The sequence below is a fragment of the Choloepus didactylus genome, chromosome 18 (genome assembly GCF_015220235.1).
Source record: "Choloepus didactylus isolate mChoDid1 chromosome 18, mChoDid1.pri, whole genome shotgun sequence".
NCBI lineage: Eukaryota > Metazoa > Chordata > Mammalia > Pilosa > Megalonychidae > Choloepus > Choloepus didactylus.
In genome coordinates, this window is record NC_051324.1 from 50,744,881 (window position 1) to 50,769,861 (window position 24,981).

At 40.2% G+C, this 24,981-nt stretch overlaps 1 protein-coding gene across 1 annotated transcript in view; it reads left to right on the forward strand.

The window, feature by feature from the left end:
- The window catches only part of LOC119514096 (keratin-associated protein 10-4-like), a 48,185-nt gene extending 23,616 nt beyond the window's left edge, over positions 1-24,569 (forward strand). The window contains 2 exon segments of the mRNA XM_037809661.1: positions 17,693-17,787; positions 24,175-24,569. Of these exon segments, the coding sequence (XP_037665589.1) occupies positions 17,693-17,787; positions 24,175-24,569 (490 nt within the window).
- Positions 24,570-24,981: the final 412 nt, after the last annotated feature.

Here is a 24,981-nt window from a genome sequence, read left to right on the forward strand (position 1 = left end):
GTCTATTGTAATAAAATCTGTATTTTCGGATCTCATTTTATGTATTTTGCTTTTTTTTTTAATAGCACTTCCTTTATAAGGCCTCCCTTTTGACCTGAATTTTGTATCTATTATCTCATTCAAGACTCACAATGACCCTACATGTTGGGCAGAGCAAAGATTTAGTTGCCATTTTCAGAATGAGAAAATGAAATTCACACATCTAATGAATGATAGCAGCAGTCACAATGCCCAGGTCCCCTGCTTCCGGGCTTAATGTGCTTTTATTTGCATCTTTCTCCAAGTAGAACTAACACAGGGAACAGGACACAGGGAATGTGCTGACTTTGAGTTGCGTCTCTAACAATCGAAATAACTGTGCTCCATCTGTGGAACACTTTTCTATCTGCAAAGCTCTTCCCAATTACCGTTTCCACCTCTATGACCAATAGACACTGCCTTTAGGAGTCCCCATCAACGACGGGAGGCCTTGAATATTTTAAGGTTTCTGGTCAACCACTGGCGCACTCTGGCACCAACGAACAAAGTGAGCCCCACCCTCACCTGAAGGAATCTGTTCTTTGATGGCATGGAAATGGTATTTTGGTATCATTTAATTCATCTCAGCAGGAATTGGGATTAAGAATCACCCCTGAAAAGCACACACTCTGGGGCCACCTTTCTTGTGCTCCCAAACTTTGAATAAAGTTGGTCTCATGCCATAAACATTATAAAGGAAAATAAACTTGTACCGAGTCCTAAGATTTGAGGTAGCTATGAAATAGGAATATAACCCTTTGATCTAATCTTAATCTCTGGATCATAAAAGGGTGCTTCTTTCACTTTGTGTGAAAAAGATAAAGCAGCTAGGGATATTAAAATCCGAGTTTACTGGGAAAAAGAGAATGGGTAGGAATCTGTAAAGGAGGAGGAAGGATGTACTATCCAAAGTTAAGATTGGCATTAGGTGGGTTCCCAAGTGGTGGGCAGCTGGACCTTCTGACGAAAAGCTGAATAAAAAGAACAGCCAAAGCACTTAGTTGCACAAAGTCTAATGCAGGTCTGAGACGAAAAGAAGAGGTTTGACAGCATCACCTTAAGAGGCAAGAGATGTGTTATCTTCCTAGAGGGTGTCTCTGGAATTCTTCGCTTAGTAACTTGGCTTTGCAACAGAGGGAATACTTTGGAATGAGTTACTGTGATTTAATGAGTAGCTACTATGCATTAGGTAATGAGCTGGATCCTTTATCGACAATCTCATTCTCATACAATCCTGAGAGGCTGTTATTATTTCTCCTATATTAGAGCTGATGAAATCATAGATGAGGGAGGTAGAGTAACTTGCACAAGTTGCATGAAGCACACCATTATTTGGCTTCAATAGCAAGGTTAATTTGTGTGCTATTGTGAAATCACATCTGTCAAGGTCAATGGAACAACATTCTTGAGACTCCAGAAATAGATCCACACATATATTACCCATTGATTTTAGACAAAGATGCCAAGATAAGTAGTGAGAAATGTTCGTCTTTTAAACAAACGGCGCTGAAACAATTAAACATCCCTGTGCAAAAAAATTAACCTTGACTCATGCTTTACATCATATACAAAATCAACTCAATATAGACCATGGACCTATGTGTAAAAAACTACACAACTTCAAGAAGGAAACCTAGGAAAAAGGCCCTTTGACTGAAATTTTAAGGGTGAAACCACCTCAGGGCGGACCCAATTTTACCAAGCCCATAAAATCAGTATTAACAATTTATAATTAATTTACATGAGAAATAACTTAGAGAGGAACTAGAGTTTTCATAGGTCATTTAGACAAACATACTGTTTCTATAAGAGTATCTGCATGAAAAGCTAAATCATAACCAGAAGGTTATCAGAACAGGACATTTGAGAAGAATATTTAATGGCATCTAATGTATAAGCTTCAAAATAGATTTGCCAACAAATCTGAAGGCTCAAGGTGTCTTATCTGGCTCTCTCTATCCCCTGCACTGCTTGGCCAGGCCTCGCTGACAGCTGCATTGGTGCCCCTCCTCTTTCTAAGCTGCCATGATGCACCAACCCCACCAGCCCCATTTAAGAGTCGCAGGTTCTTTAACAAACACCTTCAATCAACTTAGCGTAAATTCCGCAGCCTTGATGCTGCATCTCTTCTGATTCCTGACTTCTTTTTTTTAATCCAATTTTATTGAGATATATGCACATACCATACAATCATCCAAAGTGTACAATCAATGTTCACAGTATCATCATACAGTTGTGCATTCATCACCACAATCAACTTTTTGAACATTTTCGTTACTCTAAAAAATAAAAATAAAAATAAGAATAAAAATAAAAGTAAAAAAGAAGTCCCAAAGCGTCTCATACCCCTTCTCCTCTGCTATTATTCATTTACTTTTTTTCCCCATTTTTCCACTCATCTGTCCATACACTGGATGAAGACAGTGTGAGCCACAAGGTCTTCACAATCACACAGTCACACCATGTAAGCTACATGGTTATACGATCGTCTTCAAGAATCAAGGCCACCGGATTGCAGTTCAACAGTCTCAGGTATTTCCTTCTAGCTACTCTAATACACTAAAAACAAAAAAGGGATATCCATATAATGCATAAGAATAACCTCCAGAATGTCTTCTTCATACCATTTGAAATCTCTCAGACACTGCAACTTTATTATGTTTCATTTTGCTTTCCCTTTTTGGTCCAAGAAGGTTTTCTCATTCCCATGATGCCGGTTTCAGGCTCATCTCTGGGAGTCATGTTCCACCTTGCCAGGGATATTTACACCCTTGGGAGTCATGTCTGATGTAGAGGGGAGAGCAGTAATTTAACTGCCGAGTTGGCTTAGAGAGACAGCCCACATCTGAGCAACAAAAGAGGTTCTCTAGGGGTAACTCTTAGGTACAATTGTAGGTAGGCTTAGCCTCTCTTTTGCAGTAACAAGCTGCATAAGGGCAAGCACCAAGATCGAGGGCTTTGCCTACTAAACCGGTAGTCTCCAATGCTTGCAAAAGTATCAGGGATTCCCCAGGTGGGGAAGTTTACTATTTCCACATTTTTCCTCTGGTCCTCAAGGGGGCTTTGCAAATACTTTTTATTTTCTGCCCAAATTACTCTGGGATGTATCAGGGTTTCATGCTAACCTATACAAACCAACCAGATCTCACACCCTGTTCAAGGTTCCATGTAATTATGGTGTTTGAATAAACTGACCATACATGTAAAATTATACAGCATGCTAAAGAAAATAAAGATTTTCCACCAAATAAACATCTCTTCCTTTGGTCTCACACAGAAGTTCAGGTTTTAAAATACAGTCAATATCATCCTTTACCCTTTAGTCTGGTTTACCTTAGTCCTAACCAAGCCCATTTCATTCATATCTCTAATTGAAGTCTGATCTCTTTTTCAGCTTCTTTAAAATTTGTTGTATGGGGTAAGGCTGACATTCATAGCTGCTGAACTCGCTCTGAGTCTCAGGTGTCACACAGATACCTGAAGTTCCAGGGACCAACCAGGGTTATACACAAACAGCTCAGCATCTCAGAATTGAGAGACAACTGTTAAAACTCACAAATAGATGTGACTGCTGTAAGAGCTTGCAATCTAGGAACCTTTACCATAAGCTTTCCCCCGTTAACCTACGTTCTCAGATTCAATTCTTAGAGTTTGCACATTATAGTTTGTCCACATTAGTGAGGTATTACAATGTTTGTCTTTTTGATTCTGGCTTATTTCACTCAACACACTTTCCTCAAGGTCCATTTACCTAGTAGCATATGTCACAACTTCATTCCTTCTTACTGTTGCTCATTATTCCATCATTCCATTTATCAGCTGATGTACCCTTAGGCCACCTCTTTTCTCCCACAGAGAAAGAGGAAGAGGAGAAAAGAATGAAGCATAAAAAAATAAAAGATAGAAGAAAAAATAAAATAATATAAAATAAAACAAAATAAAATACAAAGTAGGTCAGACAATACCACCACAACCAAGAATCCCATATATCCCCCTCTTATAGATATTTAGCTTTGATATATTGCCTTTGTTACTGTGAATGGAAACATATACAATATTTATGTTAACCATAGTCTCTAGTTTGCGTTGATTGTATTTTTCCCCTATGCCATCCAATTTTCAACACCTTGCAATGTTGACCTTCATTTGTTCTCCCTCATTTAAAAACATTCTTATATTTCTACATGTAATCAGCATCACTGACCACTCTAGCTGTCGCTAAGTTATATAATTCCACTCTTTATCTTCTATCTTTCTTTCTGGTGGCATACATGCCCCTAGCTTTCCTGTTTCAACCATACTCACACTCATCTTTGTTCAAAGTACCTACAATATTCTACTACCTTCACACAGTGTTATGCTATCCATTCCATTTCTGAATCTATACGATCAATCCTGTTGAACTATCTGTACTCCTTCAGCATCAAATGCCCGATCTCTAACCTCTTTCTATCTCCTGATACCCTGTGTTCTCAACTCTCAAATTTCCCTCATGAATGCTGGTTCATATTAGTGAGACAATACAGTATCCATCCTTTTATTTCTGGCTAATTTCACTCAATGTAATGTCTACTGTCTACCGTTTTGTCTTTTGGATTTTATATGTCATATCTCATTTTAGTTTTTATTTTTTGCCCTTTCTCTCTTTTTACCCTTACTGATAGTCTTCATTTATATACTCTTCTCCAAACCTCTCTCTCCTGTCTTGTCCTGTCTGACTGTACTGCTCCCTTTAGTATTTTTGGTAGAGCAGGTATCTCATTCACAAACTCTTTCAGTGTCTGTTTATCTGTAAATATTTTAATCTCTCCCTTATATTTGAAGGACAGATTTACCGGATACAGAATTCTTGGTTGGCAGTTTTTCTCCTTCAGTATCTTTAATATATCACACCACTTCCTTCTTGCTTCCACTTTCTACTGAGAAATCTGCAAAGTCTTGTCGAGCTTCCCTTCTATATGATGGATCACTTTCCTCTTGCTGATTTCAGAATTCTCTCTTTGTCTTTGACATTTGATAATCCGATTATTAAGTGTCTTGCAGTCAGTCTACTTTTTTTTTTAATCATCATTTTATTGAGATATATTCACATACCACGCAGTCATACAAAACAAATTGTACTTTCGATTGTTTACAGTACCATTACATAGTTGTACATTCATCACCTAAATCAATCCCTGACACCTTCATTAGCACACACACAAAATAACAAGAATAATAATTAGAGTGAAAAAGAGCAATTGAAGTAAAAAAGAACACTGGGTACCTTTGTCTGTTTGTTTCCTTCCCCTACTTTTCTACACATCCATCCATAAACTAGACAAAGTGGAGTTTGGTCCTTATGGCTTTCCCAATCCCATTGTCACCCCTCATAAGCTACATTTTTATACAACTGTCTTCGAGATTCATGGGTTCTGGGTTGTAGTTTAATAGTTTCAGGTATCCACCACCAGCTACCCCAATTCTTTAGAACCTAAAAAGGGTTGTCTAAAGTGTGCGTAAGAGTGCCCACCAGAGTGATCTGTTGGCTCCTTTTGGAATCTCTCTGCCACTGAAGCTTATTTCATTTCCTTTCACATCCCCCTTTTGGTCAAGAAGATGTTCTCCATCCCACGATGCCGGGTCTACATTCCTCTCCGGGAGTCATATTCCACGTTGCCAGGGAGATTCACTCCCTTGGGTGTCTGGTCCCACGTAGGGGGGAGGGCAGTGATTTCACCTTTCAAGTTGGCTTAGCCAGAGAGAGAGGGCCACATCTGAGCAACAAAGAGGCACTCAGGAGGAGACTCTTAGGCACAAATATAGGGAGGCCTAGCCTCTCCTTTGCAGCAACCGTCTTCCCAAGGGTAAAACTTATGGTAGAGGGCTCAACACATCAAACCACCAGTCCCCTATGTCTGTGGTCATGGTAGCAACCATGGAGGTGGGGTAGGCGAATACCCCTGCATTCTCCACAGGCTCGTCAAGGGGGCACTACATCTTTTTTTTTTTTTTTCCTTGTTTGTCTTTTTTCTTTTTTCTTTCTTTTTTTTTTTTAGCTTTCCCTTCTTTTTTAAATCAACTGTATGAAAAAAAAAAGTTAAAAAGAAAACAAACATACAATAAAAAAACATTTCAAAGAGACCATACCAAGGGAGTAAGAAAAAGACAACTAACCTAAGATAACTGCTTAACTTCCAACATGTTCCTACTTTACCCCAAGAAAGTTACATAATATAGCAACATTTCAGTGAACTTGTTCCTACTACATCCATCAGAAATTAACAGACCATAGTCATTTCTGGGCATCCCCAGAACGTTAAATAGCTTATCTGTTCTTCTTGGATTATTGTTCCCCCTTCCTTAATTGCTCTCTACTGCTAGTTCCCCTACATTCTACATTATAAACCATTTGTTTTACATTTTTCAAAGTTCACATTAGTGGTAGCATGTAATATTTCTCTTTTTGTGCCTGGCTTATTTCGCTCAGCATTATGTCTTCAAGGTTCATCCATGTTGTCATATGTTTCACGAGATCGTTCCTTCTTACTGCCGCGTAGTATTCCATCGTGTGTATATACCACATTTTATTTATCCACTCATCTGTTGAAGGACATTTGGGTTGTTTTCATCTCTTGGCAATTGTGAATAATGCTGCTATGAACGTTGGCGTGCAGATATCTGTTCGTGTCACTGCTTTCCGATCTTCCGGGTATATACCGAGAAGTGCAATCGCTGGATCGAATGGTAGCTCTATATCTAGTTTTCTAAGGAACTGCCAGACTGACTTCCAGAGTGGCTGAACCATTATACAGTCCCACCAACAATGAATAAGAGTTCCAATTTCTCCACATCCCCTCCAGCATTTGTACTTTCCTGTTTGTTTAATGGCAGCCATTCTAACCGGCGTTAGATGGTATCTCATTGTGGTCTTAATTTGCATCTCTCTAATAGCTAGTGAAGCTGAACATTTTTTCATGTGTTTATTGGCCATTTGTATTTCCTCTTCAGAGAACTGTCTTTTCATATATTTTGCCCATTTTATAATTGGGCCGACTGTACTATTGTCATTCAGTTGTAGGATTTCTTTGTATATGCAAGATATCAGTCTTTTGTCAGATACATGGTTTCCAAAAATGTTTTCCCATTGAGTTGGCTGCCTCTTTACCTTTTTGAGAAATTCCTTTGAGGTGCAGAAACTTCTAAGCTTGAGGAGTTCCCATTTATCTATTTTCTCTTTTGTTGCTTTTGCTTTGGGTGTAAAGTCTAGGAAGTGGCCTCCTAATACAAAGTCTTGAAGATGTTTTCCTACATTATCTTCTAGGAGTTTTATGGTACTTTCTTTTATATTGGATCTTTGGTCCATTTTGAGTTAATTTTTGTGTAGGGGGTGAGGTAGGGGTCCTCTTTCATTCTTTTGGATATGGATATCCAACTCTCCCAGCCCCATTTGTTGAAAAGACCATTATGGCTCAGTTCAGTGACTTTGGGGGCCTTATCAAAGATCAGTCGGCCATAGATCTGAGGGTCTATCTCTGAATTCTCAATTCGATTCCATTGATCTATATGTCTATCTTTGTGCCAGTACCATGCTGTTTTGGCAACTGTGGCTTTATAATAATCTTCAAAGTCAGGGAGTGTAAGTCCTCCCACTTCGTTTTTCTTTTTTAGAGTGTCTTTAGCAATTCGAGGCATCTTCCCTTTCCAAATAAATTTGATAACTAGCTTTTCCAACTCTGCAAAGTAGGTTGTTGGAATTTTGATTGGGATTGCATTGAATCTGTAGATGAGTTTGGGTAGAATTGACATCTTAATGACATTTAGCCTTCCTATCCATGAACATGGAATATTTTTCCATCTTTTAAGGTCCCCTTCTATTTCTTTTAGTAGAGTTATGTAGTTTTCTTTGTATAGGTCTTTTACATCTTTGGTTAAGTTTATTCCTAGGTACTTGATTTTTTTAGTTGCTATTGAAAATGGTATCTTTTTCTTGAGTGTCTCTTCAGTTTGTTCATTTCTAGCATATAGAAACATTACTGACTTATGTGCATTAATCTTGTTTCCCGCTACTTTGCTAAATTTGTTTATTAGCTCTAGTAGGTGTATCGTTGATTTCTCAGGGTTTTCTAGATATAAGATCATATCATCTGCAAACAATGACAGTTTTACTTCTTCTTTTCCAATTTGGATGCCTTTTATTTCTTTGTCTTGCCGGATTGCCCTGGCTAGCACTTCCAGCACAATGTTGAATAACAGTGGTGACAGCGGGCATCCTTGTCTTGTTCCTGATCTTAGAGGGAAGGCTTTCAGTCTCTCACCATTGAGTACTATGCTGGCTGTGGGTTTTTCATATATGCTCTTTATCATGTTGAGGAAGTTTCCTTCAATTCCTACCTTTTGAAGTGTTTTTACCAAAAAAGGATGTTGGATTTTGTCAAATGCTTTTTCAGCATATATTGAGATGATCAATTGATTTTTCCCTTTCGAGTTTTTAATGTGTTGTAATACATTGATTGTTTTTCTTATGTTGAACCATCCTTGCATGCCTGGAATGAACCCCACTTGGTCATGGTGTATGATTTTTTTAATGTGTCTTTGGATTCGATTTGCAACTATTTTGTTGAGGATTTTTGCATCTATATTCATTAGGGAGATTGGCCGGTAGTTTTCCTTTTTTGTAGCATCTTTGCCTGGTTTTGGTATTAGATTGATGTTAGCTTCATAAAATGAGTTAGGTAGTGTTCCATTTTCTTCAATGTTTTGAAAGAGTTTGAGTAAGATTGGTGTCAGTTCTTTCTGGAAAGTTTGGTAGAATTCCCCTGTGAAGCCATCTGGCCCTGGGCATTTATTTGTGGGAAGATTTTTGATGACTGATTGGATCTCTTTGCTTGTGATGGGTTGGTTGAGGTCTTCTATTTCTTCTCTGGTCAGTCTAGGTTGTTCATATGTTTCCAGGAAATTGTCCATTTCTTCTACATTATCCAGTTTGTTGCCATATAGTTGTTCGTAATATCCTCTTATAATTTTTTTTATTTCTTCAGGATCTGCAGTTATGTCACCTTTTTCATTCATTATTTTGTTTATATGGGTCTTCTCTGTTTTTGATTTTGTCAGTCTAGCTAGGGGCTTGTCAATCTTGTTGATCTTCTCAAAGAACCAACTTTTGGTGATATTTATCCTCTCTATTGTTTTTTTGTTCTCTATGTCATTTATTTCTGCTTTAATCCTTGTTATTTCTTTTCTTGTACTTGGTTTAGGATTGGTTTGCTGTTCATTTTCTAGCTTCTTCAGTTGATCCATTAGTTCTTTGATTTTGGCTCTTTCTTCCTTTTTAATATATGCGTTTAGTGCTATAAATTTCCCCCTTAGCACTGCTTTTGCTGCATCCCATAGGTTTTGGTATGTTGTGTGCTCATTTTCATTCGTCTCTATATATTTAGCAATTTCTCTTGCTATTTCTTCTTTAACCCACTGATTGTTTAGGAGTGTGTTGTTTAACCTCCAGGTATTTGTGAATTTTCTAAGTCTCTGATGGTTATTGACTTCTAATTGTATTCCATTGTGGTCAGAGAATGTGCTTTGAATAATTTCAATCTTTTTAAATTTATTGAGGCTTGTTTTATGTCCCAGCATATGATCTATTCTGGAGAAAGTACCGTGAGCACTAGAAAAGTATGTGTATCCTGGTGATTTTGGATGTAATGTCCTGTAGATGTCTGTTAAATCTAATTCATTTATCAGATTGTTTAGGTTTTCAATTTCCTTATTGGTCTTCTGTCTGGTTGATCTATCTATAGGAGAGAGTGATGTGTTGAAGTCTCCCACAATTATTGTGGAGACATCAATTGCTTCCTTTAGTTTTGCCAGTGTTTCTCTCATGTATTTTGTGGCACCTTGATTGGGTGCATAGACATTTACGATTGTTATTTCTTCTTGCTGAATTGCCCCTTTTATATGTATGTAGTGGCCTTCTTTGTCTCTCAAAACATCCCTGCATTTGAAGTCTATTTTATCTGAGATTAATATTGCTACACCTGCTTTCTTTTGGCTGTAGCTTGCATGAAATATTTTTTTCCATCCTTTCACTTTCAGTTTCTTTGTGTCCCTGTGTCTAAGATGAGTCTCTTGTATGCAACATATTGATGGTTCATTTTTTTTGATCCATTCTGCGAATGGATCTTTTAATTGGGGAGTTTAATCCATTTACATTCAACGTTAAAACCGTGAAGGCATTTCTTGAATCGGCCATCTTATCCTTTGGTTTATGTTTGCCATATTTTTCCCTCTCTCTATTAATATCCTTTATTGTACCCATACCGAATCTCTTTAGTACTGAACCTTTCTCCAAGTCTCTCTGTCCTGTCTTTGTTTCTCTGTCTGTAGGGCTCCCTTTAGTATCTCCAGTAGGGCAGGTCTCTTGTTAGCAAATTCTCTCAGCATCTGTTTGTCTGTGAAAATTTTAAGCTCTCCCTCAAATTTGAAGGAGAGCTTTGCTGGATAAAGTATTCTTGGCTGGAAATTCCTCTCACTCAGAATTTGAAATATATCGTGCCACTGCCTTCTTGCCTCCATGGTGGCTGCTGAGTAGTCACTACTTAGTCTTATGCTGTTTCCCTTGTATGTGGTGAATTGCTTTTCTCTTGCTGCTTTCAGAACTTGCTCCTTCTCTTCTATGTTTGACAGTGTGATCAGTATATGTCTCGGAGTGGGTTTTTTTGGATTTATTCTATTTGGAGTTCGCTGAGCATTTATGATTTGTGTATTTATGTTGTTTAGAAGATTTGGGAAGTTTTCCCCAACAATTTCTTTGAATACTCTTCCTAGACCTTTACCCTTTTCTTCCCCTTCTGGGACACCAATGAGTCTTATATTCGGACGTTTCATATTATCTATCATATCCCTGAGGTCCATTTCGATTTTTTCAATTTTTTTCCCCATTCTTTCTTTTATGCTTTCATTTTCCATTCTGTCATCTTCGAGGTCACTGATTCATTGTTCAACTTCCTCTAGTCTTGTACTATGAGTGTCCAGAATCTTTTTAATTTGGTCAACAGTTTCTTTAATTTCCATAAGATCATCCATTTTTTTATTTAGTCTTGCAATGTCTTCTTTATGCTCTTCTAGTGTTTTCTTGATTTCCTTCATATCCCGTACTATGGTCTCATTGTTCATCTTTAGTTCTTTGAGTAGCTGCTCTAGGTGCTGTGTCTCTTCTGGTCTTTTGATTTGGGTGCTTGGGCTTGGGTTATCCATATCGTCTGGTTTTTTCATATGCTTTATAATTTTCTGTTGTTTTTGGCCTCGTGGCATTTGCTGAACTTGATAGGGTTCTTTTAGGGTTTGTAGACCTATTGAAGTCCTTATCTCTAATTTATCAGATCTACAGCTTCGTGGAGTACACTTTCTCTAACTAACCAGCAGGTGGCGTCCACGAGCCACCTGTTCTCCACAAGCCAGTTCTCCCCTGCTTAGCCTTTTTGGTGAGTGGGGGAGTGAGTCTTGTGGGGCCCAATTGGTGTACCAAGCTTGCGTGTGTAGTTGGTGTTTCCTGCCCTGTATGTGGGGCGTGTTTCTGGGCAGTCGAGGAGGGGGGGTGGCCCTAACAATCAAATCTCCCTGATGATCCTAGAGTTTTAAAGCTGCTGCAATAGTCTAATCCTTCAGTTCAGTCCTGCCACAGTTTGTCTCTGCAACTGACCCACAAGTCTTTGGTATTGGCGTATGGCTCCTGAGACTTGCAAGTGGGCCCCTCTTCCAGGCTGTGCACCCCGGGTCCTCTGTTGAGGGATGACTGTGCTATGTCACAGGTGAGTGCCGTCCCCCCAGGGCAGTTCTGGGCTGCTGGGCTGTGTAGGGAGGCTCCCAGTCTGCTCAAATGATGGCTGAATGGGGCTTTGTTAATTCACACTGCTACACCTTCCCAGCTCTGGGACATTCAGCTGAGGTTGCAGGGAAGGCTAATGTCCACACCCAGTTTTGTGGTGTGTGCCTGTTATTTGAAGCACTTCCATCACACTGGGTTGTCTGGGGCAGCTCTGGGCTATGGGGCTGGCGATGGGCAGGAGTGTTTCCTGTCCACCAGGATGGTGGCTGTGAGTGGACACCCCCCTTTTCTTGGGAAGTTGTGTTGTTTAGTGAATTTTCTCAGCCACTGGATTATTGCCTTTTGTCTCAGAGCTCTCTTAGTTCTGCTCTTGACTTGACGTGCCCAAATTGCAATTCTTTGAAGCTTTCTGAATTGGGCTTCTTAGAGTAATTGTTTTAGAAAAAGAAAAAAGGGTTTAAAAAAAAAAAAAAAAAACGGCCCTCCTCAGAGATCTAATGGGTTATTGAAATGCTAATAGACAAAGCAACCAGGGCCATAAAGGAAAGGTCCACAGGGCAGAGAGATCAGCTTTTCTTCGGGATTTGCATATGCGCCTCAAGGCCTGAGCTCCGCCCTTCCCCTTTCTGTGTTCACCAGAACTCCAAAAATCCTCTGCTTTTATTTTGGAGTTTTTCGTGTTGTTTTTTTTCTATGCCTGTCTCCTCTCTGCTGGGCTGGCTGCTCTCAGAGTCTCCGGTGTCTGGTCTCAGTCTATCTATGGTTGGAGTTTGAATCAGTAGAATGAGTTTCCGATAAGAACAGCCACTGCAGTTCTCCCTTCTCCTTCCCGGAGCTGACAGCCCCTCATCCCCCGGGACTGAGCCTGGCAGGGAGGGGCGCGGGTCCCCTGGCCGCAAAAACTTACAGATTTCGCTGATCTCAGCAGTTCCACGTTTTCATGAGTGTTGTATGAAGTATGCCCAAAGACAGATTGCTCTGTGGTGTCCAGTCCACACAGTTCCTGGCTTTTTACCTACTTTCCTGGAGGAGTAACTAAAACTTACAGCTCACCAGTCTGCCATCTTGCCCCGCCTCATCAGTCTACTTTTATCTATTCCGTTTGGGGTATGCTGCATTTCTTGGATTTGTAATTTTATGTCTTTTATAAGAAATAGGAACTTTTCTGTGATTTTCCACTATTATTTGTTTCTGCCCCTTTTCCCTTCTATTCTCCTTCTGGGACACCCACAACACATATATTCACGTGCTTTGTGTTGTCATTCAATTCCCTGAGACCCTGCTCATATTTTTCCATTGCTTTCCCTATCTGTTCTTTTGTGTGTCGGATTTCAGATGTCCTGTTCTCCAATTCATGAATCCTTTCTTCTTACTCTTCAAATCTGTTGTTGTATGTGTCCATTGTGTTTTTCATCTCTTGTATTGTGCCTTTCATTCCCATAAGTTCTGCCAATTGTTTTTTCACATTTTTGAGTTCTTCCTTATCTTCACCCAATGTCTTCTTTGTATCCTTCATCGCTTTGACCATATCTTCCCTCAACTCGTTGATTTGAATTTTGAATTGATTTAGCATATTTGTTTGAAGATCTTTAATGAGTTGTTTCAGCCCCTGTATCTCATTTGAAGTGTAAGTTTTTTCCTTTGATTGGGCCATAGCTTCATTTTCCAGTGTGATTTGCAATCTGTTGTTGCGTAGGCATCTGTTTTCCCTGATTATCCCAATCAGATTTTCCCAGACCAGATGGGCCCAGGTGTCATGAGGAGAGTGTATTCAGTATCAGCTTTACCTGAGGGTGAGACCCAGAAGATTGTCAGACTTTCCTGTGAGACCTCTAGATGCTGTGTTTTTTTCTGCCCCACCCAGAAGGTAGTGCTTGCCTGCCTGCAGCTCCCCACCATCATAAAGAGTTGTGGTACCTTTAATTCTTAGTACACCCTGTCCCTGCCAGAGGCTGAGGGTGTCAGAAGCCAAGCTTAAGTCTTTTTTTTCTCCCCCAGCCCTTGGGGTCTGAGTTCTCTGAAGAAGGGCCACCACTTGAGTGGGCCCTGACCCCCCTTTTCTTAGGGAAGATAAGCCCTTTAGGGAAATATCTCCCACACTTGAGTTTTTCTTTTGACTCTCTATCTTAACTCCACCATTGCCTGGGTCAGTGCTGACAACTGAAAATGCCTGAGGCTTTCTCTAATGAGCTAGTTAGAATGAGAGAAAACAAAAGCTAAAAAGAAAGCAGTCGCCTTTTCACAGCCTGTCCCCAGCCCTCCAGTTCACCAATCAAGATCCAGAGGTGGTACCTGGTTCTATGTGCTCCTTTTCTTGGGGACACAGCTCTTTTCCAGTATTCTGAGCTCAGCTGACTCCAAAAGCCTCTGCTTTTATTTATTTATGTATTTTTTTTCCATCAGCCCTGCCTCCTCTCTGCCAGGAGAAACCTCCAGGTTCCTTTCCTGTTTGCTCTGGGTTTATCTGTGCTTGTAGCTTGTATTCAGTAGTCCAAATTTGTTAATTAAAACCACAATTCAAGCTTGGTTGGGCTATATTCCCTTGCCCCCAGCAGGGATTGGTTCTTTTTCCCATGGGGAAGTGTTCAACTCTGCCTGCCATGCCGATGGGGGGAGGGGGGCACCAGCTCTGCAGTTTGGAGAGTTTTACTTAGCAGTTCTATGCTATGATCTTAGTTGTTCCACTCATTCCAGACTGGTGTACAATGTTGTCTGGTCACAGAAGTCCCCCAACATTTGTTCCAGTTTATTTAACTAGTTGTTTCTGGATATTTGCTAGTTGATCTAGGAGACTAACTAAATTCCACACCTCCCTATGCCACCATCTTGCCCCAACTCCAGTGCCTGACTTCTGATACAACCTCACCCATCTCTCTGCCTCATGAGCATCGACACTGGAATTTTATGTCTTTATTCTTCTCTTTTTTGTCATAATATTTATTGACTATTTGAGAAACTTCAGGTCATAGAAGTCTAAATATATTAGGTTACTCTGGGTTTCATACACTTTCTCTTCCTTCCTAGCAAATATATCAAATTCAACCATGCATGTTTATCCTCAGAAAATGGCATTGGCCCTTTACTTTCAAAAAATAATACTACTGCATCATCAGCTTGTACGGGACCCATCCATCCCACACAGGACTCCTGCCATGAGTGGTGATGGGAGACGCACAGCCTGCAGCAATCTCCTCTTCCTATGACAACAGCTGAACATAAAAGATAATTCCATCTTTCTGTCCTCTTTAAACACATTATTATGGAAAAGACAAGGTAATACTTTCAGGAAACCCTTCTTCATCTTCTTTGCCTCTATTCAAACTACGTAACAATGCTCTCCACCTTTTCTACTAGAGAATGTCTACTCCGAATTCTTTGCACATGGCATATGTATCAGAATGATTTTACTTGAGTTGTGCTTAAATAGGGAAGGACTGTCAGTCTCTGGACCTGAACTCTGGTATAGCACCAATAGTTTAAGGCATATGCCAGTATCCATACAAATGCCAATCCTGGTAGTCCTATCAATGACAAATTGATGCACAGGAGGATTGAGAAGCTTGCTATGTTCACAGTTCCCTGATGTGTAAAATGTGGAGAAAATGAAGAGAAAACAAAAGGAGATATAAACTGTCCTTCCTTCCTTCAGATTTTTAAAGAAAATTTTTATTTTGAAACACATCACCCCTATAACCTCCACACAGTATCCAACAAGCCTATTTTGAAAAACTATAGAATATCACAACCAGGAATTGACATTGATACTGTCAAGATGTAGAACATTTCCATTCTCAGAAGGATCCCTCAGGTAGACTTCGTGAGCCACACCTACCTCCTTCCCTCCCACACCATCTGCTTCACCTATGTCTTCTAATACACTGTTTTTCTTTAACAGTTTCATGGTTTCAAAATTTACATTTAAGACCATGATCAACTTTAATTCATTTTTGTATAAAATATGAGATACACGGGAATACTTTGTAATATTATTGCAACTTTTCTATAAGTATGAAATAATTCCAAAAGCGTGTGTTAATAAAAATAAATTCATGCTAAAGGCAGAGAGAACAGGTACAATATTAGCTAGAAAATATTACTTAGAAAACAAATAGTAGAACTTACAGTCATTACACTGCACAATGGATGGGAAAAATAGCAGGAGATACAGTGACATGGAAGACCAAACCCGAATAAATAAAATGTGAGGTATACAATGTGTTAAAAGAATGACAAAGAAAATGCTAAAAATTTTGGGATACTGTAAAATTGGTACTTTAACTACATTTATAGCCTTAAATATTATGATGAGAAGAAAACTTCAAAATTAAGTGCCTGTCTGAAAGAGTTAGAAAATTAAAAAGGATTAATGAAGAAATCATAAAATAATTAAAGTTTCAGTTATTGAAATAATTAACAAAGATACAAAAGAGAGGACCAACAAAGCCAAAATTTGCTCTCTTTTTTGTTTCTTTAAGTAACAAATTGATAACCCATTGTCAGAAGTGATCAAAAATAAGAGAGAAGACAGAGATAAAAACATGAAGGATGGAGCCTAGAATGTACATTGATAAAAGCTAGAAACAATCTATCCACAAGGGACAGAAAAAATTGGATTCCAACCACATGCAATGTACAAAAGTTCAATCTAGGAGTATGAATTCCAAAAAGATAAAAAACAAAACCTTAAAATTCTTACTAGATAATTTTTGAGGATGACTTTTGATCTGGAGGTAGGGCGATATCCCTTGAAAGGAAAAAAATCCTGAAAACAGAGAAAACCCTGGGGAAATGCGAGCTACACCTCGCGGGTTTCCCTTTTTCAAGGACTGTAGCACAAGTTGGCTGCTGTGCTGTTAATACTTGTTCTCTATATTTCTCCAGCCCTCGTTATTGTCTACAACTGAAGGGTAAATCCTATGCTTCTCCACGTTACAGGTGGAATCAGAAGCCTAGTCAACCTAGTAAACCTGGGTTTAACTCAGCACCATGACTCAGCATGTTTCCAGTAAGGCCAGGGATGTGCTACAAGGCAGCCTTCAACCCAACTGCGAGGGGCACAACACACCAAAGAGTGACTCGGACGAGTCCAGCCTGGAGAATAAGATGCAGCATTTATTAGGGGCTTTAACGGGGACCTCGTCCTCAGCAGCGGGAGGAGGGACAGAAATCTCTTGCTACGCTGGTCAGCACTGACCAGAGGACAGGCCCGTGTTTGATGAGCTTTGAATACGGGGATGTGGGGTTGAGGTTCTGGCACTGTGTCGTTGGCTGTGTACGGAATCAAATGACGGATTTCAAGTTGGCTTATCAAGCTTCGACAACACGTGATGTTGTCCTCAAGGGAAGATGCACTGTTTTCGTGATAGAGGAACATCTATTCCCTAGAACCTGTGGGAAAGGGAAGAGTTGGGGAATAATGCAAAGGATCGTATATCTTACACACATCACCATCACCCTCTCTACAAAATGCTTCCCAATGTAAGTCTTGCCAAGGGAAAGCAGATGCACACTGACACTTCTGACATCTTAACAGGCTTAACAGTATTTCTTGACTGCATAGATCATTTCAGGAAAATACTCTTATTTTTAGGCTTCAATTAGGAAAACAAATCAATTACCCTGAGAAAATTCTTAACACTTCAGGACCAACTTCCTCCTTGGACCATTTCCCCATGGACCATGGAAAATAACATAAACGACAACAAGGAAAAGTTCTGCTCATTGGTCTCAACATTGGGGGTCCAGTGTATAAAAGCCCCAGAATAGAAGGATTTCTCAGAATCTGGGAAACTCATCTTTGGACAGGAATTCACCCTCCACACCTGACAACATGAGCTGCTGCTGCTCTCCTTGCTGCTCCCCTTGCTGCCAGCCAACTTGCTGCAGAACCACCTGTTGTAGGACCACCTGCTGCCAGCCCACTTGCTGTGGCTCCAGCTGCTGCCAGCCTTGCTGCTGCCCCAGTTGCTGCTACACAACCTGCTGCCGGCCACCTTGCAGTGGCCCCGTGTACTGCACGAGAACCTGCTACCAACCAACGTGCTGCTGCGTGCCCGGTAGCCTAGCCAATAGCTGTGGAACCAGCTGCTGCCAGCCTTGCTGTCAGAACACCTGCTGTGGGTCCAGCTGCTGCCAGCCTTGCTGCCGCCCAGTCTGCTGTCAGACCACTGCTGTAGGACCACCTGCTGCCGCCCCAGCTGCTGCTGCAGCCCTTGCTGTCTTTCCAGCTGCTGCCGCCCTTCCTGGTGCTGAAGCACTCACCTAGTCCCACCACCTACCACAGACCACCTTTCCTCAACCATTTGCCAATGTTCCTACTCCTGCAATAAACTTGCTCCCATGCTTTCCTGAGAAACAACACGCTGGCATTGAACACTGCTGGCATCTTCTTCAGGCAATGCTTGTGAGTCTGCTGAGGAATGCCGTCTACTTCACCTTGATTTCATTCTCCATTTCCTCTTGATCGCTGTACTCAATGCTGGTCAGTGCCATCTGAATTTGCTCTGGATTCACGGTCTCAGCCTTGGGAACATGATCATCATTTTTTGTATCTAATGAAAAAAAAAGAAAAAAATTAAATGTGATCATTGTAGTTTTAGCTCTCTAAAATGATCACTATTCATTAGCTTTTATCATTGGAAAGTATTTTGGGTTTCCTTTTCACTCTTAATAATATCTGAATTGTCTTCCTAACAGGTCTATTCTAATAAAATCTATATTTTCCTGGTCCTAATACTATGTATTTTGCTTTTCTTTTTAATAGTTCTTCTTTTATAAGTCCTCCCTTTTGAACTGAATTTTGTATCTATCATCTCATTCAAGACTCACAATGACCCTACAAATTGGGCAGAGCAAAGATTTGTTGCCATTTTCAGAATGAGAAAATGAATTTCACACATCTAGTAGACCACAGAAGCAAGCCCAACGCCCAGGTCCCCTGCTTCCACGCCTAATGCGCTTTTATTTGCATCTTTCTCCAAGTAGAACTAAGACAGGGAATGTGCTCACCTTGACTTGCTTCTCTAACAATGGAAATAACTATAGTCTTCATCTGTGGATCCTTTTCTATCTACAAAGCTCTTCCCAGACCCCTTCCCACCTCTATGACCAACAGACATTGCCTTTAGGAGTTCCCGTCAATGAAGGGAGGCCTTGCATTTTCCATGGTTTCTGTTCAACCACCGGCAAACTGTCCCCGACAAACAAAGTGATCCCCAACGTCACCTAAAGGAATCTGTTCTTGGATGGCATGGAAATGGTATTCTTGAATTATTTAATCCATCTCAGCAGAAACTGGGATTAAGAATCACCCCTGAAAAGCACACACACTGGGGCCACCTTTCCTGTGCTCCCAAACTTTGAATAAATTTGGTCTCATGACCTCAACATTATGAAGGAAAGTAAATTTGTACCAAGTACTAAGATTTGAGGTAGTTATGAGATAGGAATACAAGCCTTTGATTTAATCATAATCTCTGGATCATAAAAGTGTGTTTCTTGTGCTTTACGTGAAAAAGATAAAGTAGGGAAGGGATATCAAAATCAGAGTTGAAGGGAAAAAAAGGGAGAAAGCAAGATGAAAAGGAGAAGGAAGGATGTGTTACCCAAAGTCAAGATTGGCAATCGTTTAGTTCCCAAGTAGCTAGATCTTTTGATGAAAAGCTGAATAAAAAGAACAACCAAAGCAACTCAGTAGTACAAGGTCTAATGCAGCTCTGAGATGAAAACAAGAGGTTTCGACAGGGTCACCTTTTTAAGGGATATAAAGTTGTTTTGGTTGGTTAATGGGATCAAGAGATGTGATATCTTCCTACAAGATGTATCTGGAATTCTTTGCTTAGTTACTTAGCTTTAGAACAGAGAGAATACTTAGGGATGAGTTACCCTGATCGAGTACCTATTATGTTCTAGTTAGTGAGCTCCATCCTTTATCGACACTGTCATTCTCATACAACCCTGAGAGCCTATTATTATTGCCCCTATATTAGAGCTGAGAAAATCATAAATGATGGATTTAGAGCAATTTGCACAAGTTGCATGAACAGCACACCATTATATGACTTCAATAGCAATGTTATTATGCGTGCTCTTGGTGAAATGATAGCCATATAGGATCAATGGAAAGTAATAAGAATCCAGAAATAGATCCACACATATCATCCATTGACTTTAGAGAAAGGTGCCAACATAAGTAGGGAGAAAGTTTAGTCTTTTGAATAAATGGTACTGAAACAATCAAAGATCCCTGTACAAAAATGAACCTTGATTCTACGTCACATCATATACAAAAATCAACTCAAAATGGGCCATGGACCTAAGTGTAACAACATAAAACTACAAAACTTCAAGAAGGAAACAGGAAAAAAGGCCTTTTGACTTACATTTTAAGGGTTAAACCACCTTGGGGCACATTCACTTTTATCAAGCCTATAAAATCAGTATTAAAATTTATGATGAATTTACACGATAAATAACTTATTAAAGAGGAACTAGAGTTTTCATAGGTCGTTTGACTAGCACATTTTTCCTATAAGCATACCTGCGTGAAAAGTTAAATCATAACGAGGAGTTTATTCCCTGAGCAAAATACCAGAACAGGGCATTTGGAGAAGAATATTGAACGGCATCTACTGCACATGTTTCACAATAGTTTGCCAATGAATCTGAAGTCTCAATGTGCCTTGTCCGGCTCTCTCTATCCCCTTCAGTGCTTGGCCAAGCCTGGCTGACAGCTGCATTGGTGCCCCTCCTCTTGCTAAGCTGCCATGGTGCACCAGCCTCACCAGCCCCATTTAAGAGTCGCAGGTTATTTAGAAAACACCTTCAATCAACTTAGCGTAAATTCTGCAGCCTTGACGCTGCAGCTCTAGTGCTCCCTGACTTCTGATACCAACTGACTCATGTCTCTGCCTCCTGAGCATCCACAATGGAATTTTATAATTTTATTCTGTTCATTTTTTGTCATTACATTAGTCAACTAGCTATCACAATGATTTTACTTGAGATGTATTTAAAAAGGAGAAGGAATGTCAGTCTCTGTACCCAAACACTGTGGTAGCACTGACATTTAAGGTGTATGATAGAATCCTAAAATCAATGCCAACAAAGGAAGTCCTATCAAAGTCAAATTGATTCAAAGGAGGATTGAGAAGATTACTATCTTCAGAAATTTCTTATGTGGAAAAGTGGAAAGATGAAAAAAGAATCCAAGGGAGATGTACAGTAACTTCCACTGAGATATACAAGTGTAAATTTTTTTTTCAGTGATATAAATGATTTTACAAATTTGTCAAATTTGAAAGACTGACAAAACCATTATATAAATTATCCATGGGGATGCCCATGAATCTGGCAGAATGTTTTAATATCCTCTGGAAACACTGACCAAGATGTTGAAATGCTTCACAAATTAGTGACCAGATCTACCCAGTCTGACAGATTTCTATTGTACCTCTCTAGTTAGTATAGAGGCTTGAGGGCAAAGTTTTAGACTTTCCTTGGAAATGCAGTACAGATACTGTGACTCCACATTCAACAGCAAGTTAGGCTTTTATTTAAGAAGTGACTCACATCCCAGTGATGGATGATCTCCAAGGCTATGGTGGAGGTGACCAAATGGTTGACTAATCTCAAAACCCTCTAATACTTTTGTGTTTTATAGACAGATGGCATTTTTAAACTTTTCCTCCTTCCTTCAATCAGAATTTTAAAGTAAGTTTTTTTTTTACTTTGAAAAAGAGATAACCAATTTAACCTTTACCCAGTTTCCAAAAACAAACTACTCAAAACTATAGAACGTCACAACCATAAATTGACAATGATACAGTGAAGATACAGAACATTTCCATCACCACCAGGATCCCTCAGGTACCCCTGTGAGCCACAACCAGCTCCTTCCCACCCACACCACCTGCTTCACCTATGCCTCCTACTATGGTTTCTTTCTAAAAGTTTTACACTTCTACGTTTTGCATTTAAGTTCATGATCCACTTTTAATTTAATTTTTATAAAGTGTGAGATATATGGGAATTCTTTGAAATACTTTGCAATTTTTCTATAACTCTGAAATAATTCCAAAATGAAGACTTAATAAAATAAATTGAAAGTAGGGGCAGAGTATATGAGGCATAATAGTAGTTAGAAAACAGAGTGGGGCATATAGTCATTAGATTGCACACTAGACAGGATAAATTGTAGAAGATACACTGACATGGAAGACCAAACCTGAAAAATTCATAGCGTGAACCATAGAATGTGTTAAATGAATGACAATGAAAATATTACTTGTCAAAATTTTGGGATGCTGTAAAATTGGTACTATACCTACATTTATAGACTTAAATACTTTGATTAGAATGAAATCTAAAAATTAGTTAACTAAAACCCATTTTCATGAGTTAGAAAAATACAAACTAAATTAACCAAGAAATCATAAATTAACTAAAGGGTATATTAATAAAATCATTAATAAAGAAACAGGAGAAAGATAAACACCCCAAAAAATGTTTTGTATTTTTTTAACTAACATATTCACAAACCACTGTCAGGAGTGATCAAGAAAAGAGAGAAGAGAGATAATAAAATTATGGATGAAGCAATAATGTACCCTGATCAAAGCTAGAAACAAACTATCCACGTGGAACAGCTAAAATTGGATTCCAAGAGTACGAAATGTACAAAATGTCAATTCTAAGAGTATTAATGAACTAAAGATAAAAAACAAAACCTTACAAGTCTTACCAGACAAGTTATGCGAATTACTCTTGATATTCAAGTAGGGAGACATCTCTTGACCAGGACAAAAATTGTAAAAAATGAGGAAAACCTGGTGTTCCTGTTTGCTAATGCTTCACTGTAGAACACTGATAGTGTCTGGAAAACATCTGTCAGCTGGGAATGCACAGGCAAGTGGCTGGCATCTGCTCTGGGGTTCTGGTTTCAAAATGGCCTTCTCCCAGGATGTTTTTCTCTAGGTATCTGGTGGTGTTCTCTTAGTTTCTCCCAGGCAAACTCTGGACTAGCAAAAGTCTACTTTCAATGGCCATCCCCAAAATGTCTCTCTAAGCTGAAGCAGCACTGAGTTCCTTCTGTCTGAGCTCTTATAGGGTTCCAGTAAACAAATCACAACCCAGGCTGAATGGGCGGGGTCACATCTCCATGGAAATAATCTAATCAAAGGTAATATGCACAGTTGGGTGGGTCACATCTCCATGGAAAAACCTAAGCCAAAGATTCCAACCTAATCAACACGAATACATCTGTCCCCACAAGATTGCATTAAAGAACATGGCATTTGGGGGACATAATACATCCAAACTGGCACACCTGGAGAAAATGCGGGCTTTACCTCATGTGTTTCCTTCACTGAAATATCATAGGCGAATCTGATTGCTCTCCTGGAAATACTTGTCTTATATGTTTCCCCAGCTTTCAATTTTGTTTACAGCTGGAGGGTAAATCCTATGCTGCTTCCACATTGCAGGTGGAACCAGAAGCCTAGTAAACCTGGGTTTAACTCAGCACCATGACTCAGCATGTTCCTAGTAAGGCCAGGGATGTGCTATAAGGCAGCCTTCAACCCAACTGCGAGGGGCACAACACACCAAAGAATGACTCGGACGAGTCCAGCCTGGAGAATAAGATGGAGAAGTTACCAGGGCTTATATGGGGACCCCGCCCTCGGCAGCGTGAAGAGACAGAAGTTCTTTGCTGTGCTGGTCAGCGCTGACCAGAGGACAAGTCAATGTTTGATAAGCTTCAGACAAAGGGACATGGGGTTGAGGCCCTGACACAGTGTGGTTGGCTGTGTATGCAATCAAATTAAGGCTTTCAATTGGCCTATCAATTTGCTTAGGCATATGGAAGCATCTGTTCTCTAGGGCCTGTGGGAAAGGAAACAGTTGGGGCATAATGCAAAAGCTCATATGTCACACATGACTATCACCCTCTCTTCAAAGGTGCTTCCCAATGTAAGTCTCACCAAGGGAAAGCAGATGTAGACAGACACTTGTGACATCTCAGCAGGCTTAAAAGCATTTCATGACTGCATATCTCATTTTGGGGAAATAGTCATATTTTTATGTATCAATTAAGAAACCAAACAAATCACTTACCTTGAGAAAATACTTAACACTTAAGAAATAACTTCCTTCTTGGGCCATTTCCCCTTGGACCATGGGAAACAACATAAACAACAAGTAAGGTTCTGCTCATTGGTCCACATATTGGGGGTCCAGCGTATAAAAGCCCCAGAACAGAAGGATTTCTCAGAATCTGGGAAACTCACCTTTGAAAAGGAACTCGCCCTCCACACCTGACACCATGAGCTGCTGCTGCTCCCCTTGCTGCTCCCCTTGCTGCCAGCCAACTTGCTGTCAGACCACCTGTTATAGGACCACCTGCTGCCAGCCCACCTGCTGTGGCTCCAGCTGCTGCCAGCCTTGCTGCCGTCCATCCTGCTGTGGCTCCAGCTGCTGCCAGCCTTGCTGCTGCCCCAGTTGCTGCTACACAACCTGCTGCCGGCCAGCTTGCAGTGGCCCCGTGTACTGCACGAGAACCTGCTGCCAACCAACGTGCTGCTGCATGCCTGGCTGTCTAGCCAAGCCTACCTGCTGTGGAACCAGCTGCTGTCAGCCTTGCTGCCGCCCAACTTGCTGTCAGACCACCTGCTGTAGGACCACCTGCTGCCGTCCCAGCTGCTGCAGCCCTTGCTGTTTTTCCAGCTGCTGCCGCCCTTCCTGTTGCTGAAGCACTCACCTAGTCCCACCACCCACAACAGACCACCTTTCCTCAACCATTTGCCAGTGTTCCTACTCCTGCAATAAACTTGCTCCCCATGCTTTCCTGAGAAACAACACGCTGGCATTGAACACTGCTGGCATCTTCTTCAGGCAATGCTTGTGAGTCTGCTGAGGAATGCCGTCTACTTCACCTTGATTTCATTCTTCATTTCCTCTTGATCGCTGTACTCAATGCTGGTCAGCGCCATCTGAATTTGCCCTGGATTCACGGTCTCAGCCTTGGGAACACGATCATCATTTTTTGTATCTAATGAAAAAAAAAAGAAAAAAATTAAATGTGATGATTGTATTTTTAGCTCTCTAAAATGATCAATATTTATTAGCTTTTATCATTGGAAAGTGTTTTGTGTTTGCTTTTC